Source organism: Mirounga leonina, unplaced genomic scaffold (genome assembly GCF_011800145.1).
Source record: "Mirounga leonina isolate KUSES-001 unplaced genomic scaffold, KU_Mleo_1.0 Mir_104, whole genome shotgun sequence".
Lineage (NCBI taxonomy): Eukaryota > Metazoa > Chordata > Mammalia > Carnivora > Phocidae > Mirounga > Mirounga leonina.
In genome coordinates this window covers 17160780-17175323 of record NW_023270231.1, presented here as the reverse complement: position 1 = coordinate 17175323, position 14544 = coordinate 17160780, and the positions used below count along the sequence as shown (strand labels likewise).

The window sequence follows — 14544 nt, the reverse complement described above, 5'->3', positions numbered from 1 at the left end:
GGACACAATACACGGTTGCTTTCTCATCTCTGAACTTAACCGGGATTCTTTTGACTATGTGAAGGTGTTCTGGAAAGTTAGAGCTGTATTCCAAGCCTGGGCTAAGTGCTAGCGGGGGGCTCTCGTCTCCGACCTTACCATCTGAATACGTACCACAGTACTGCAATTGTCTATGTCCTTGTCTAGATCTCTCCCTAACATGTGCTCTCCTGGAGGGTAGGGACACATGTCTCTTATTGTCCCCAATTCCCCAGGACCTAGCTAACTGCCCAGATGTAATAGGTGATCAATAAATATCTGTTGAATGAATGGATTAAATGAATGACTCTTTGGGACATTTCCCATCTGATCCACATACTACACTTTAAATAAGCTGCACAGCCTAATGAAAGGCACATCAAAAATCTCCCTCTCAGAAATTTCATGAGGATAAGAAGAAACATGCACAAACTGCATCTTCAGTGAAACCAGGAGACACCTGTAACCCTTAACCTCAGTATATAAAATGCCAGCCACTTGGAGAAACATAAATGACCCAAGAGCGAAGAAACGTGTCAGACTCAAGGGTTTGCTGGGTCTGGTGGAGGGACCCATAATTTCTTCTATAAAATTGCCAAAAAGGCTCAGGAATAGGAGGCACCAAGTTCTCACATAAGAGTGAAAATAGGAATTGTTTGAAAAATCTCTTTAAAGAGTACATAAAGCCCATCAACTGATGAATAGATAAACAAAATGTGATCTATCCATCTAGTGGAATATTACTCAGCCATCAAAAGGAATGAAGTCCAGATTCAGGCTGTGATACGCATGAAACTTGAAAACAATGCTAAGTGAAATAAGCCAGACACAAGAGACCACATACTAAATGATTCTACTTACATCAAATGCCCAGAATAGGCAAATCTATAGAGACAGAATATATTGGTGGTTACCAAAGGCTGGAGGAGGGGAAAGTGGGAGTGACTGCTAATGGGTACAAGGTTTCTCTTTGGGGTGATGAAAATGGTCTGGAATGAGTGTTGATGGTTGTGCAGCCTTATAAATGTACTAAAAGCAACTGAATTGGACACTAAAGGGATCAATTTTGTGTATGTGAATTATATCAGTTTTTTTCAAAAAGAGTACACAGAGCTTACAATCAGCTTCTTTTTTTCTTTTTTTTAAAGACTTATTTATTATTTATTTGAGAGAGCGAGAATGAGAGAGAGAGTACATGAAGGGGGAGGGTCAGAGGGAGAAGCAGGCTCCCTGCTGAGCAGGGAGCCCAATGCGGGCTTAATCCCTGGACTCCAGGATCATGGCCTGAGCCAAAGGCAGTCACTTAACCAACTGAGCCACCCAGGCGCCCCATACAATCAGCTTCTGATTTAAATATGAACTGAGCAGCAAGGATTACCAGAATCTTGAAGGACACCTTGACCATAAAAGACAGAGACCAAAACATACGAAGGCAGTGAAGAAACTCAGAGCAAACGGAGATGATTCAGAGCCCAAGAAAACTTCAAAGACTGATAATTACTCTCCTCTGCTCCCCTGAAAGCTGCTGCTCCTGAGCAGCATACCACACAAAAGGAAAAGCCAAAGAACAAGAAATTTCTCAGAAAAAAATTTTTTGTTTAATTATTGCTGAAATAAACAAACTCTTCAATGAAAGGATTAGAGGATCAAGTTAAGAGTATCCCTCTGAAATACCCTCCCCCGGTAGAAAATCAAAGAAGTGACCAAAGGTGAGAAAAGATTAAAAAGAAATCAGAGAATCGATTCAGGAAGCCTACAATGAAAATCCAAGCAATAAGAGTTCTAGAAGATAAGAGCAAATAAAATGGTGAGGTGGAAATTATCACCAAAAAAAATAAGAAAATTTCACAAAATAATAAGACATGAGTCTCTAGCTTTTAAAAGCCCACAAAGTTCCCTGCACAATAAGTGATAAAATAACTGTACCAAGAACATCATTCCGGAATTTCAGAGCAGCAAGCATAAAGAAAAGATACTACAAGCATCCACAGAGAAAAAAACCAAGTCACATACGAAGAGATCAAGAAATAAAATGGTAGCCAACTTCTCAACGGCTAGAGAAAAATGGAGAAATGACTTCAAAATGTTAGGAAAAGTTAATTTCAGCCTCTAAATCCAACCAGACTATACATCCAATGAAAAGATGAAAAGTCAGGGCCACCTGGGTGGCTCAGTCATTAGGCGTCTGCCTTTGGCTCAGGTCATGATCCCGGAGTCCTGGGATCGAGCCCCGCATCGGGTTCCCTGCTCAGCAGGGAGTCTGCTTCTCCCTCTCCCACTTCCCCTGCTTGTGTTCTCTCTCTCTGTCTCTCTGTCAAAATAAATAAAATCTTTAAAAAAAAAAAAAAGGAAAGAAAAGTTAAAAGTCAGACATTTTAGGCCTGCGAGATCTCAAGAATTCACCTCTTGTACATCTTTTCTAAGAAAATTGCTGAAGGATATTCTCCAAGAAAACAAGGAAGGCAAAGGATCAAGGGAAAAAGGAACCAACATGAGAGAAAAGCAAACGGATATCCCAGGTAGCAGTGAAAGGGAATGCCAGGACAGCCAACAGCTGTGCAGAAGGAGGGAGGGCTTTGAGAAAACTATTGACCTGATGAGTTACCTGAAAGATGTGACCACACAGAAAATTATATGGAGAGGTTTACAGAGCTATTGAAGAGCAGGGCATGGCTGGTCAGACACTGGAAGAAACCTAAGCAGACAAAAGAATTATACAAGAAAGGAAATTTAATCAGAGTGGACTATCAGATTCAACAGTGAATAATGTTTACAATGTCATAATAATGTATGTACAATGTCATAATAACTGAAAAAATTTTTATAAAATATTGAGATAAATTATATTGGGGGGAAGGGAACAAGAGGATATAAGTGGGCTAAAATCTTCATCTGCCATAACTGGAAGTCAAGCAATAATGGTCAAATTGATGAATCAAGAGATACATATTATTTGGAAACAAATGCAATAATAAATAGTTAAACAGGTTGAAAAATGTTTCTGGGAGAAGGGGGTCAGCATTAGTTGGGTGGGCTGGGGGAGATAAGGCAAGATAATTTTGACAAAATTTTAAAAATTGTTTTAAGTGCACTGGTTTTGAAGTCAAGACACTCGTTTGACCTTGTTCTCCCATTTCCAAGCTTGAAGGGTGACCTTGAGTGAATTCTTTCTCTTCTTTGGCCTCAGTTTCTTCTGTGTTAGTAATCCCTACCTAGGTAATCCCTACCTAGGGCGCCTGGGTGGCTCTTAAGTGTCTGCCTTCGGCTCAGGTCATGATCCCAGGGCCTGGATCCTAGAATCCAGGCTCAGCAGGGAGCCTGTTTCCCCTTCTCCCTCTGCTGTTCCCCCAGCTTGTGCTCTCTCATTCTCTTTCTGGCTCTCAAATACATAAAATCTTTGAAAAAAAATAATAATCCCTACCTAATACATAACAAGGACACAGTGTCTTCGTAGATAGTAAACAAATGGGAGGTCCCTTCTCATTCCCTCTGTTTGGCATGAATGTCATCTTGGAAGCGGGGAGGGGCAGAGGCTGCGTTCTTTGCTCCTTTCGTAACCTACCCAGGGTCCAGCAAAGTATGTAAAAAAGGTATCATTTGACAAAGCTGCCAAACTGAATGACTGGTTGTTACAACTTCCATTACGGCTGCTCTTGTGAGAAAAGGAATCTCACTGAGGGATAATTACAGGAAAGTAGCGATAATACCATTGAAATAATACCATTACTACTACATCCTTTTCATTGCCCCCACAGTAACAGAGTTTTATGGGTTTGGTTCAAGTAAAAGACTGCAAAATAATCTTGTACAGCCAATAATTTTAGCCATTCTTTTTAAATAAAAGCCCCCGGGCCGAAACCACTACTTACCTACCAGTCTCACTCCCCCCCCTTTTTTTATTATGTTCAGTTAGCCACCGTTTAGTACATCATTAGTTTTTCTCTTTTTTTTTTTTTAAGATTTTATTTATTTGCGAGAGAGACAATGAGAGACAGAGAGCATGAGAGGGAGGAGGGTCAGAGGGAGAAGCAGACTCCCTGCTGAGCAGGTTGCCCGATGCGGGACTCGATCCTGGGACTCCAGGATCGTGACCTGAGCCAAAGGCAGTCGCTTAACCAACTGAGCCACCCAGGCGCCCTAGTACATCATTAGTTTTTGATGTCGTGTTCAATGATTCAGTAGTTACATATAACACCCAGTGCTCATCACATCCCTTCTTTCCTTCATCACAGAACCCCTGCCCTCATCTTGGCTGCCCAAGCAGAGGCCACATTTCCCAGCCTCCTTTGCAGCTGGGGGTGGCCCCTGACCAAGGGCTCACCAACGACGGTGAGAAGATGTGGTGTGTGCAACTTCCACATCACCCCCCAAAAGAAAACTGCCTGCCTTCCACTTTATTTCTCTCCCCCCTCCCTGCCCCCATCTCACAAGCTGGGGCACAGACATGGTGACCAACATGACAGAAGGAACCCGGGGCCCCAGATGACTTAGTGGAGCTGAGCTGCCTCCCTGTCCCATGGCCCATCTACAGAGAGCCCCCAGCCTATCCAATCCAACTGTTGACCATGAGCGCACAGCACTGGATGTGGTGGGAAAACACGGGAGCAAGTTATAGAGGGACTCCTGCTTCAGATCCACAATCAAGTAGCTATTAGGGTTTGTCCCTATTGAATTTTTATAGGTAATATGTACACATGCCATTTTGTTTCTTAAATTCCACATATGAGTGAGAGCATATGGTATTTGTCTTTCTCTGACTGACTTATTTCACTTAGCATAAGATGGAGCACTCTAGCTCCATCCACGTTATTGTAAATGGCAAGATTTCATTTTTTTTTGATGGCTGAGTAGTATTCCATTGTATATATATACCACATCTTCTTTATCCATTCATCAGTCGATGGACATTTGCGCTCTTTCAATAGTTTGGCTATTGTTGATAATGCTGCTATAAACATCGGGGTACATGTACTCCTTCAAATGTGTATTTTTGTATCCTTTGGGTAAATACCTAGTAGTGCAATTGCCAGATCATAGGGTAGTTCTGTTTTTAGCTTTTTGAGGAACTGCCATACTGTTCTCCAGAGTGGCTGTACGAGTCTGCATTCCCACCAGCCAGTGCAAGAGGGTTTCCCTTTCTCCTCATCCTCACCAACACCTGTTGTCTCCTGTGTTGTTAACTTTAGCCATTCTGACCGGTGTGAGGTGATATCTCATCATGGTTTTGATTTGTATTTCCCCGATGATGAGTGATGTTGGGACCTCATCAAGAAAAAAAAGCTTCTGCACAGTGATGGAAACAATCAACAAAACTAAAAGGCAACCTACAGAATAGGAGAAGATATATTCAAATGACATCAGGTAAAGGGCTAGTATTTAAAATCTATAAAGAACTTATTAAACTCAACACCCAAAAAACAAACAATGCAGTTAAGAAATGGGCAGAAGACATGAATAGACATTTTTCCAAAGAAGACATCCAGGTGGCTAACAGACACATGAAAAGGTGCTCACTTCTTTTATATAATAGGGGAGAGGGAGAGGAGGGGGAGGGATAGCAACATATCTCCCGCCCCCGCCCCCACCTCCTTCCAGAGATACTTCCCAGGCCTCTAAGCACCTTTATGTGTAAGGGTGACTGAAGTGGGATAGAGTAAGGACTGAACTGCAGTTTCCTTTCCTCCGCTTTGGAAATAGGAACTCCTCGGCCCAGGCCTTAAGGCTGGTATTTCTTTGCTTCTGTTCAGCTTGCTCACCTGATGATCTCCAGTCCAGTGTAGCTGGCGCTGGGAAAACACTATTCCAGGTTAAGATAGCCCCTTTGTATTAGTGGGTTGGAGCTTTCATTTTATCTCTCCTTCCACCCTAAGGAATGGATATTCCTCAAACAAGATGCTGCTCTAACTTCTCCTGTCCATCAAGAAGTGTCTCTTTTGCCACGCCCACCTCTCCTTCCCCCCACAGCCCACAGCTGTGGGGGCTACCCATCCAGATATGTCCCCCCTCCCCCCCCACTTCATGCCAGCCCACCAGGGCTCCCTGAATTCTCCCCACTTTTCCCTTTTTCTTTTAGTTAGGCCAGAATTTTCCAATGCATGGTAGTACCTGGATTTTTAAAAATGACTAAACACTGACTTATTCCGAAGTATATTAAGGTAAAATACAAAATTGACATTTTGATAAGTGTATTAAGATAAAATACAACTGGGATCTCAAACCCCTGATTTATTGGATATTATTAATTGGATCAAGGCTAAAATAAGTTTTCAAGTAAAAACAAAGTACATTTATTTGAAAAAATTTTATTTCAATAAATATATTATGTACTTAATATGTTCATTTATTATATTTGTATGTGTTTGCACATTATTTATCTTACCTGGCTATGGCAAACAATGGAGGTTTAGGAAACTCTAAATCAGGGTATTAATTTTTTTAATGTTTTAATACATATCTGGGAGAGATATTCATTGCCACCTTTGAGATTCCTACCCTGACAGGTGGGCCTGGGCAGAATTCCACCTGCCTCTATCCGGGGCATCTTTCTGACCCTGTCTGAAAGCTCCCAAGTTTGGGGCCAAGGCCTGGTGTTGTCCACTCTTACCCAGGAGAGGGAATGAGTCTGCAAGCCACCTTCCTAGGCACGGCAAAAGAAGCCTCACTTAGCACACAGCAGGGCTGGGAGTAAATCCCACTCACTAAATAATAGACTGCATTTTTAAGTCACTTGCTGAGGTCATCTGGTCCAATCCTAGTGAGACATAACATATCTTCGAGAATCCTCTCCATTTCCTGAAAGAAGACCTGACAAGCTAGGATCTCCCCACCTTCTCCAAGGGGGCAGGGAGAGGGAAAAGGGATGGAAACAAAGATGGACCCAGTTAAACAGAGCAGGGCCTTTTAATCCCCCTACACTTAAGTTTGGGAGGCTCAGCACTTGGTGCTTTTCTGGGCAGCCTAAAATGAGGGCCCTTCAGCACTCCTCACGTGCAAGTTGGAAAGCCACACATGGGGTGGGAGAGGAGCAGGGGTGGGGGCAGGCAAGAGGTTCCTAGACTCCAAGACTTCAGGGGATTAGGGAAGTGACAGGCGTCTTGTGCAGGGAAGGCTGCCAGCCCCCGCCCCCTCCCCCAAGCCTGGATCCAGCCTTTCCTGCACGGTCCTGCCTGCGCAGCCTCGAGCCTCTCCCTTGGTCTCAGTGCACCACCGGGGACATTTGGGGAGGGGGCAGAGGGCTTGGCAGGTCTGGTCCCCACCAACTGCCACCTTGCCGGGGGTGAGCACAACAGCAGGTGGGTCCAGAAGGAAGGCACAGTCGGCCTGTGTTGGCATCTGGCAGCATCACGCTGCAGCTTCCATGATATAAATACAGGGAGCGAAAATAGCTAATCCCAGATAACAGCGCTGTAATCACCCAGCGCCCGGCCTGGAATCCCGGAGAATTTGGAGGCAGCAGCTGCCGGGGCTGCCCCCATCAGCAGCCCACTGCCCCTGGGTGGCCTGGACCAAGCGTGTAAGCCAGAACAAAGCTGGGGAGCTTGGAGCAACTGGAAGAAAGAGACCTGATGAAAAACACCTCGGATCGCTGCTCTGCCTGGGAAGAGATGCGCTTTCTAGAAGCACCATGGAAATTCTGAGCTCGCAGCAATGTGAACCTGGTCTCCTTGGTCTCAGTTGCGATCTGATGATATACACGGAATCATCTAGTTTGGGGGGTTGTTTCGTTTGACTTCCATGCATTATGATCATCACTGGTCTTATTACTGTCCTACAGCCTGGGAGGGTGGGGGCGTCTCCCATGCTTCTCCCACATTCTGGCTCCGAGCACCAAGGTGGCGGATCTGTGGCCACCAACTCCAGGCTCCTGACCTCAGTTCTGACAGGCTGACACACCCAGTGGTTACTGCTGGGCTGCCATAGGACCACTCGCAGCCACTGCTCCCGTGGGGGCCGCCACTCGTCCCGGAGAAGCTGCCGGGCTTGCTGTCTCCAGCCATTTTGCTCCAATAAGACATTTAATTAGGGCTTGTTGAGATGGTGCAAAGAGCTCAGGCCTCCTCTGTCCTACTTAGTGCGTTCCTTGATTCTCGAGCTGCGAGCTGATGGACAAGCAATCCCCAGCCGTCAGTCATGTCTTTCCTCACACTCTGTGCTTTGTCCCGGCTCCTCAGTTGCGCCTCTGAAGGGCCCTGGACACTCCAGTCCCTTCTGACGGGTCATGAGGCATGCTCTGTCTCAGACAACACGGACAGAGGCTAGCAGCCATGAGGTCAGCGCGGGCTGAGCCACTGTGGAAGGACAGTAAGGGGGCCAGGCCACAGAGGTACTCAGAAGCAAGGGTGAGGGCTGGGCCTCAGAAATATGTCCTTGGGGAGCACCCAAGACAGCTGATTCCCTATGGAACCGTAATCACCAACCTTTGTAAGCAGAGGAAAGGGGGAGAGGAACATTCCAGAGCAATGGGAGGTAGAATCACTCGTCATCTCCACACATTCTAGGGGTGGCAGTGAACAAGACTCCTCCTGACTGGTTTCTGAGAGGCTGTTCTCTGATCCTCTAGATTGGAGAACCCAACTCATTAGGAATAATGTTATTTTTGTTTGGCGTTTCATGTCACTTGATCACACAAGAAAGAGCTCCATATAGTCAACCACAGATGAGAGTCACTGAGTTCTCTACCCCTAACAAGGTCATAGAGCTTGGCCACAAACATTTCAGTGAAAAGCAAACCATGAGCTGCACAAATCTCTGAGCCTCAAACTGACAGTGGCAAATGGAGTTGATGGAGGGTTTGCCCACCTCAGAGACCCCTCAACCCACCTGCCAAAAGAGGTCGTGTGAGGTTGAAATGCCACCCTGGGCCACCACAGGAGGCTCAGCCACCAAGATCAAGTCTGAAGAGAATATTTGATGACAGGGGGAAATGCTTATAATTGTGTATTAAGTACAAAAACCAGGACAGAAGTTGCATATAATGTGATCTCACTTACATCAAGTATACATATAAAAAGATAATGGAAAGCCACATACCTGAACACAGTCAATGCCTTTCATCACTTAGTAAGATTATATATTTTTTTCTTCTTTCTTGTGAAAGAAAACTGGGTTTCTCCCCCAATTTCTTACCCTTCTAAAGAAGGGATGGGGGGCGCCTGGGTGGCTCAGACAGTTAAGCATCTGCCTTCGACTCAGGTCATGATCCTAGGGTCCTGGGATCGAGCCCCTCATGAGGCTCCCTGCTCTGTGGGGAGCCTGCTTCTCCCTCTGCCTCTCTCTTTCTCTCTCTCTCTCATGAATAAATAAATAAAATCTTTTAAAAAATAAATAAATAAAAAAGGGACAGGGGACCTGACAGTCACCTGTGCATTAGAGAAATCCATGATTTCTTAGATAGGATTGCTTAGGTCAAGGCTGAAAATGAGTTTGCAAGTTCAAAAACAATGAGTCCATTTAAATTAAAATAGTAAACAAAAACATAAGATAGATATTACCTAATTATGACAAATAACTAAAGCTTAGGAAACTCTAAATTAGTGTATTAATTTAAAAAAAAACTTGAAAAATATGTACAAATGTCTGACTTGTTGGGGAAGAACCCATTTCCACACTTCAGATTCCTAACACAAAGAGGGACCCACACACAGGATCAGAGAGAGGGACAGCGCTTCATAGTAAGTATGTGGCCGGCCGGCAGGCCCCTAATGGAGGGCAATGCTGAGGGCACTAGTCATCCCCGGGTGAATCCATGAGGCTCCATCTGGAGTCTCCTCCTGATCCAGTGAGCTTCAACCCTGGTCCAGACCCTGCTCGTGCACTACAGATCCTTGGGAACAGTCACCCAAACTGAGATCAAGGATGACAGTTGGGATAATAATTACAATGCATTCTAACTATAGCTGAATCTCTTACTCCCCATCAAAAAGTTTTTCCTTACATATGTTTAACAGAAAATGAGCCCAAAAATGAGAGAATAAAAAGAGAAGGGAAATGCCATTCATTGAAGACACACTATGTGCCAAAAATTATATTAGAAACAGGATGTATTTCATGTAATGCTGCCCCCACAACATCTGAAACACCACACCCTCCATTTCACAGATGAGAAAACTGAGCCCCAGAGAGATTAACTAATTCATGAAAGGTCACCCAACTAGAAGCAAACTAGCTGGAAACACCCAGCTAGTTTGGATCTAGAAGCAGCCAAAGACCCAAACCTGGTGGCTCTGAAGCCAAAGCCCAAGGTCTTTGCACCAAAGCAGCCCGCTCCCCGCCTCTGCAAGGGCGAATGGATGTGCACAGAAAGTGAGGAGGGGGTAAGAAGATGAGCTGAGATTGATGAGACCCCAGGTGGTCGACAATCTTTCTCACCAGACGTTTTAGCACTGGGGAGACACATTGGCTCGGACAAAGAAAGCCGGATAAGGAAACAAAGTCCAGGATAAAAAGCAAATGCACAGGGCAGCACTGTGGAATCAGCTTGGCTCTGCGCTTGTTGGGCTGGCGCCTCCTGCTCCAAAAGTGAACCCCTCTGGCCAGCGGGTAAACATGGCTCCCGCCGCATCCGAAAGGAACAGGACCAGGTCTCCCACGTCTGCCAGACAGGCAACTCCAGCTGTAATCTAATCGCACCCTTGAAGCCCCAGCCAGCAATCTCTTTCCCTCACCCTGTCACAAATGCCATCACGTTGCATCACAGACTCCCCTGACACGCACAGCCCCGGCAGGACACTGGGACCTGTCTCGGCCACACATCCACAGATCGGCAGGGTCAGCCCTGGTTCTGCACAGTTCACAAAGGCCAAAGTAAAAGTGAGACCCAGAGGGGGCCCTTGGGGGTGGCTGGCCGAGGGAGGTCAAGGCTTGGGGGCTTTCCTTTAGCTGAGGCCCGGTTCCTGGCTGCCACACGCTGTGGGTCTGCTCCGGGAAAGCTATTAGGGACAAAAACTAAAGAAAGAAGCCAGGGATGCAAGGAATTAGAGAAAGGAGTGAGAAAAGGCATAACAAAAACTCACTTGATGATCCAGATTTCAGATGTGCCTGCTGTAATGAACAGTGTCCCATTAACCAGCCTGAGGTTTCAAAAGCCACAGAGGGACTGCCTGAAGCAAACTGCCTTGGGCACCACCAGCCAGGGCTGGGAGTCAGCAGGGCCCTTCTTTCCAAGGAGTTCAGATGCCTCTGGAAATCCTGGGATGAGGATCAAGAAGAAAGGGACTTTAGCACTTTGCATTTGGACTGGGTTGCCTGTCTCCATGTAGCTTATCTTATTTGCTCCCATAGTAATCTGCAAGGCAAGTAAGCCCAGTGTTATTGTCCTTTTCTAACTAATGAGGAAACCAAAGTACATGGGACCCACAGACCTACAAATAATTCGTGACCAACCTGAGAGGAGAACCAAAATCTGGAAGAGTGAATACCTGTCACCAGTAATAGCAGGCTAGGTAATTCGGACCAACCCCCATTCTGCTGAGGGCAAATATAAACTTTGCAGAGGGGCGCCTGGGTGGCTCAGTTGTTAAGCATCTGCCTTCGGCTCAGGTCATGATCCCAGGGTCCTGGGATCGAGCCCCGCATCGGGCTCCCTGCTCCGCGGGAAGCCTGCTTCTCCCTCTCCCTCTCCCCCTGCTTGTGATCCTGCTCTCACTGTGTCTCTCTCTGTCAAATAAATAAATAAAATCTTTAATATATATATATATATAAACTTTGCAGAAACAGCAAATCCTTAACTGCACAAATGGAAGAATTTCATAAAGTTTCTTGGAGCATATAAAGAAGAGGAATATTGTTAAGTTCTGTTACTTTCCCCAGCACATTTTAAACTGGGAGATTATTAGGAGACTCAAAGGCAGGAACACATTACCCAGCCACTCTTCTCAGGAAATGTAATAATAAGTATTTATTATTATTATTATTAATCCTAAATAGTGATCACTTTGCCTTAGATAAGTGGACTTATCACTAAGGCATGCAAAGGTAAAATAAGCAGAAAGAAAATCTATATGTACTTTTTTGGGAAGGGGTTTCTTTATGAGAATTTTGTCTGCCAAAATACCTTTTGAGAAAGAAAAGGGATAAATCCTGTGAAATATATTGTCAGCTTGCTTCATTGTTCAGGAACATTTGTTTTATGCTTTTAACAGAACTGATGATTATTCAGAGTAACAAACAAACAAAAAACCTCCTTACAGACACCAGAGAGCTAACAAAATAATGGAGAATTAGCAGCCAGTATCCAAGGGAAGAAAGAAGAAGTAAGTCCATTCTTTGAGCTACTTGAAGACATGGGGGCATTTGCTAATTCTACCAAGGGTGGCTGAGAGGCTGAGTGGCACTTTGGACAGCTTCACAGGGATAAAGAGGCAGAGATTGTATCTAAGGCCCACCAAGAGTTTGGAACTTGAAAGGATTGGAACTCTGAAAGGATGCTCTCTACAAGGAAGTGTGAACCAGAAGAAGACAGGCGCTTGCAGGGACCACAGCTCAGCTTCAAGTATTCTAAAGCCCTAAAATTAGATTTAAGTAATTTTAGATCTTCGTTGCCCCCAGAGCCTGGTAGAAACAAACACAAATCTTGGGAAGATATCATCAGAGGCTTCAAATTAATTCTGCATTCAAATTTCAAATACAATGCCCAAAACACAATAAAAAATAATAAGGCACAAAGGATACAAAGCAGTATTTTTAAAAAGGAAAAATAGAAAAATCAACAAAAAATAGAAACAGACCCACAGAGGCTCTGGATTTTGAAGTTATCAAACACTTTTAAGCAATTATGCATACCATATTCTAGGAAATAAAAGATAAGACTGAAAATTTCCCCATGCCAGGATATGATACTAGTTACCTAAACCAGGTACTTAGTACTAAGGTGTTAACCTCAAGTCTTCTCCTTCCTTTATCCCCCGCAAACCAATCCATCAGCTATCAGTGGGCTCTACTTCCAAAAAATGATCTTATTTCTCTATTTGAATCTGCTTGTTCATTTTCTCCCACCAGAATGTTATCTTTTTAAATGCAGGAATGTTATTATTCTTTGGGGGTTTGATTTATTTTTACTGGTGCATCCCCAGCTTGTGGACCGGTGACTGTCATTTAACAAGCCTGTAAGAAATATGTGTCACTAGCTATGAATGTCAGGGAATATGTCACAGGGGAGGTGATATTTGAGCTGGGTCTTGAAATATAAGTAAGTGTTCACCTGCTAGAGAAGGAGGAAGGGAACACCCGGAAGTGGGAACCAACTACATGAGCAAAGACAGAGAAGCAAAGACAAAAAGCATAGAGTGTCAAGAAGCTCAGAGTCTAAAGGCAGGCATGCTCAGTTCAAATTCTAACTTAGCCCCAACTCTATAAACTTTTGAAAAGTAGTTTCCTGATTTGAATAAAGTGGAATTAATACTAGTACATTCTTCATAGGGCTGTCCTGAGAGTTAAATGAGAACAAGCATAGCACACTGCAAGTATGCAATAAATGGTAGTTCTGTTGATATTAATACATGTATAACTGGGGCACCTGGGTGGCTCAGTCAGTTAAGTGTCCGACTCTTGATCTCAGTTCAGGTCTTGATCTCAGGGTCATGAGTTCAAGCCCCACGTTGGGCTCCATGCTGGGCATGGAACCTACTTAAAATAAATAAATAAATATATATTTATATATATTTTTTATATATAAATATATTTTATATATTATATATCTGTATATATAAATATGCTTTTATATATAATATATATTTATAATATATTATATATTATATTTTTATATAATTATATAATTATATAAGTATTTAATATTTATATAAATATAATATATATTTATAGTTATAGTTACATATTATAAATATATAAATATATATTTATATTGGATTTATATTTATATTTGTATATATACTGGATATATATATTTATATATATACTGGATTTATATTTATATATTATATAAAATATAATAATATAATTATTATATTATAATTATTACATATAAAATATAATATATTTTAATATATTTTATTATATATTATAAATATGTATTTATAATATATTATTATATTTATATATAAATATACTTTTATATAAAATAAATATGTTATATAAAATAAATGTATATATAAATATATATTTATAGAAAATAAATATATATATATGAACAGTTTTAATAATTTGGCTTGGATAAAATATGGGTTGCATGAGAAGTTTCTGGAAGATGTAACTAGATGGTCAGGTTGGAGTCAGATCATTTGAGGTCGGGGGATCCTCAAAATCATAGCAGCAGTGGCCAAGTGATCACAGTTTTGCTAATTATCCTGTTACTCAAAGCGTTAGTTGATCAGCAAACTCTCACCTGAAAGCCAGCTTCTATTCTTATGCAAGCTAAACAGAAATCAGCTAATATAGAGCAACTCTCAGTTATTACAGTTGGTGTATTAGTTATCTATTGCTGCATAGCAAACTATCCCAAATATTGACAGCTTAAAAACCAATGAATATTTGTTATCTCATATAGTAATTGGGTCAGGAATACAGGAACAG

At 42.9% G+C, this 14544-nt stretch overlaps 1 protein-coding gene across 1 annotated transcript in view; it reads right to left on the bottom strand.

Annotated features, from left to right (window-relative positions):
* Positions 1-11080: 11080 nt before the first annotated feature.
* BNIP1 (BCL2 interacting protein 1) overlaps positions 11081-14544 on the bottom strand; it is a 90538-nt gene continuing 87074 nt past the window's right edge. Inside the window, exon 6 of the mRNA XM_035014528.1 lies at positions 11081-11205. Coding sequence (XP_034870419.1) covers positions 11096-11205 — 110 coding nt within the window. The 3' untranslated portion in view covers positions 11081-11095. The remainder of the gene's footprint in view (positions 11206-14544) is intronic.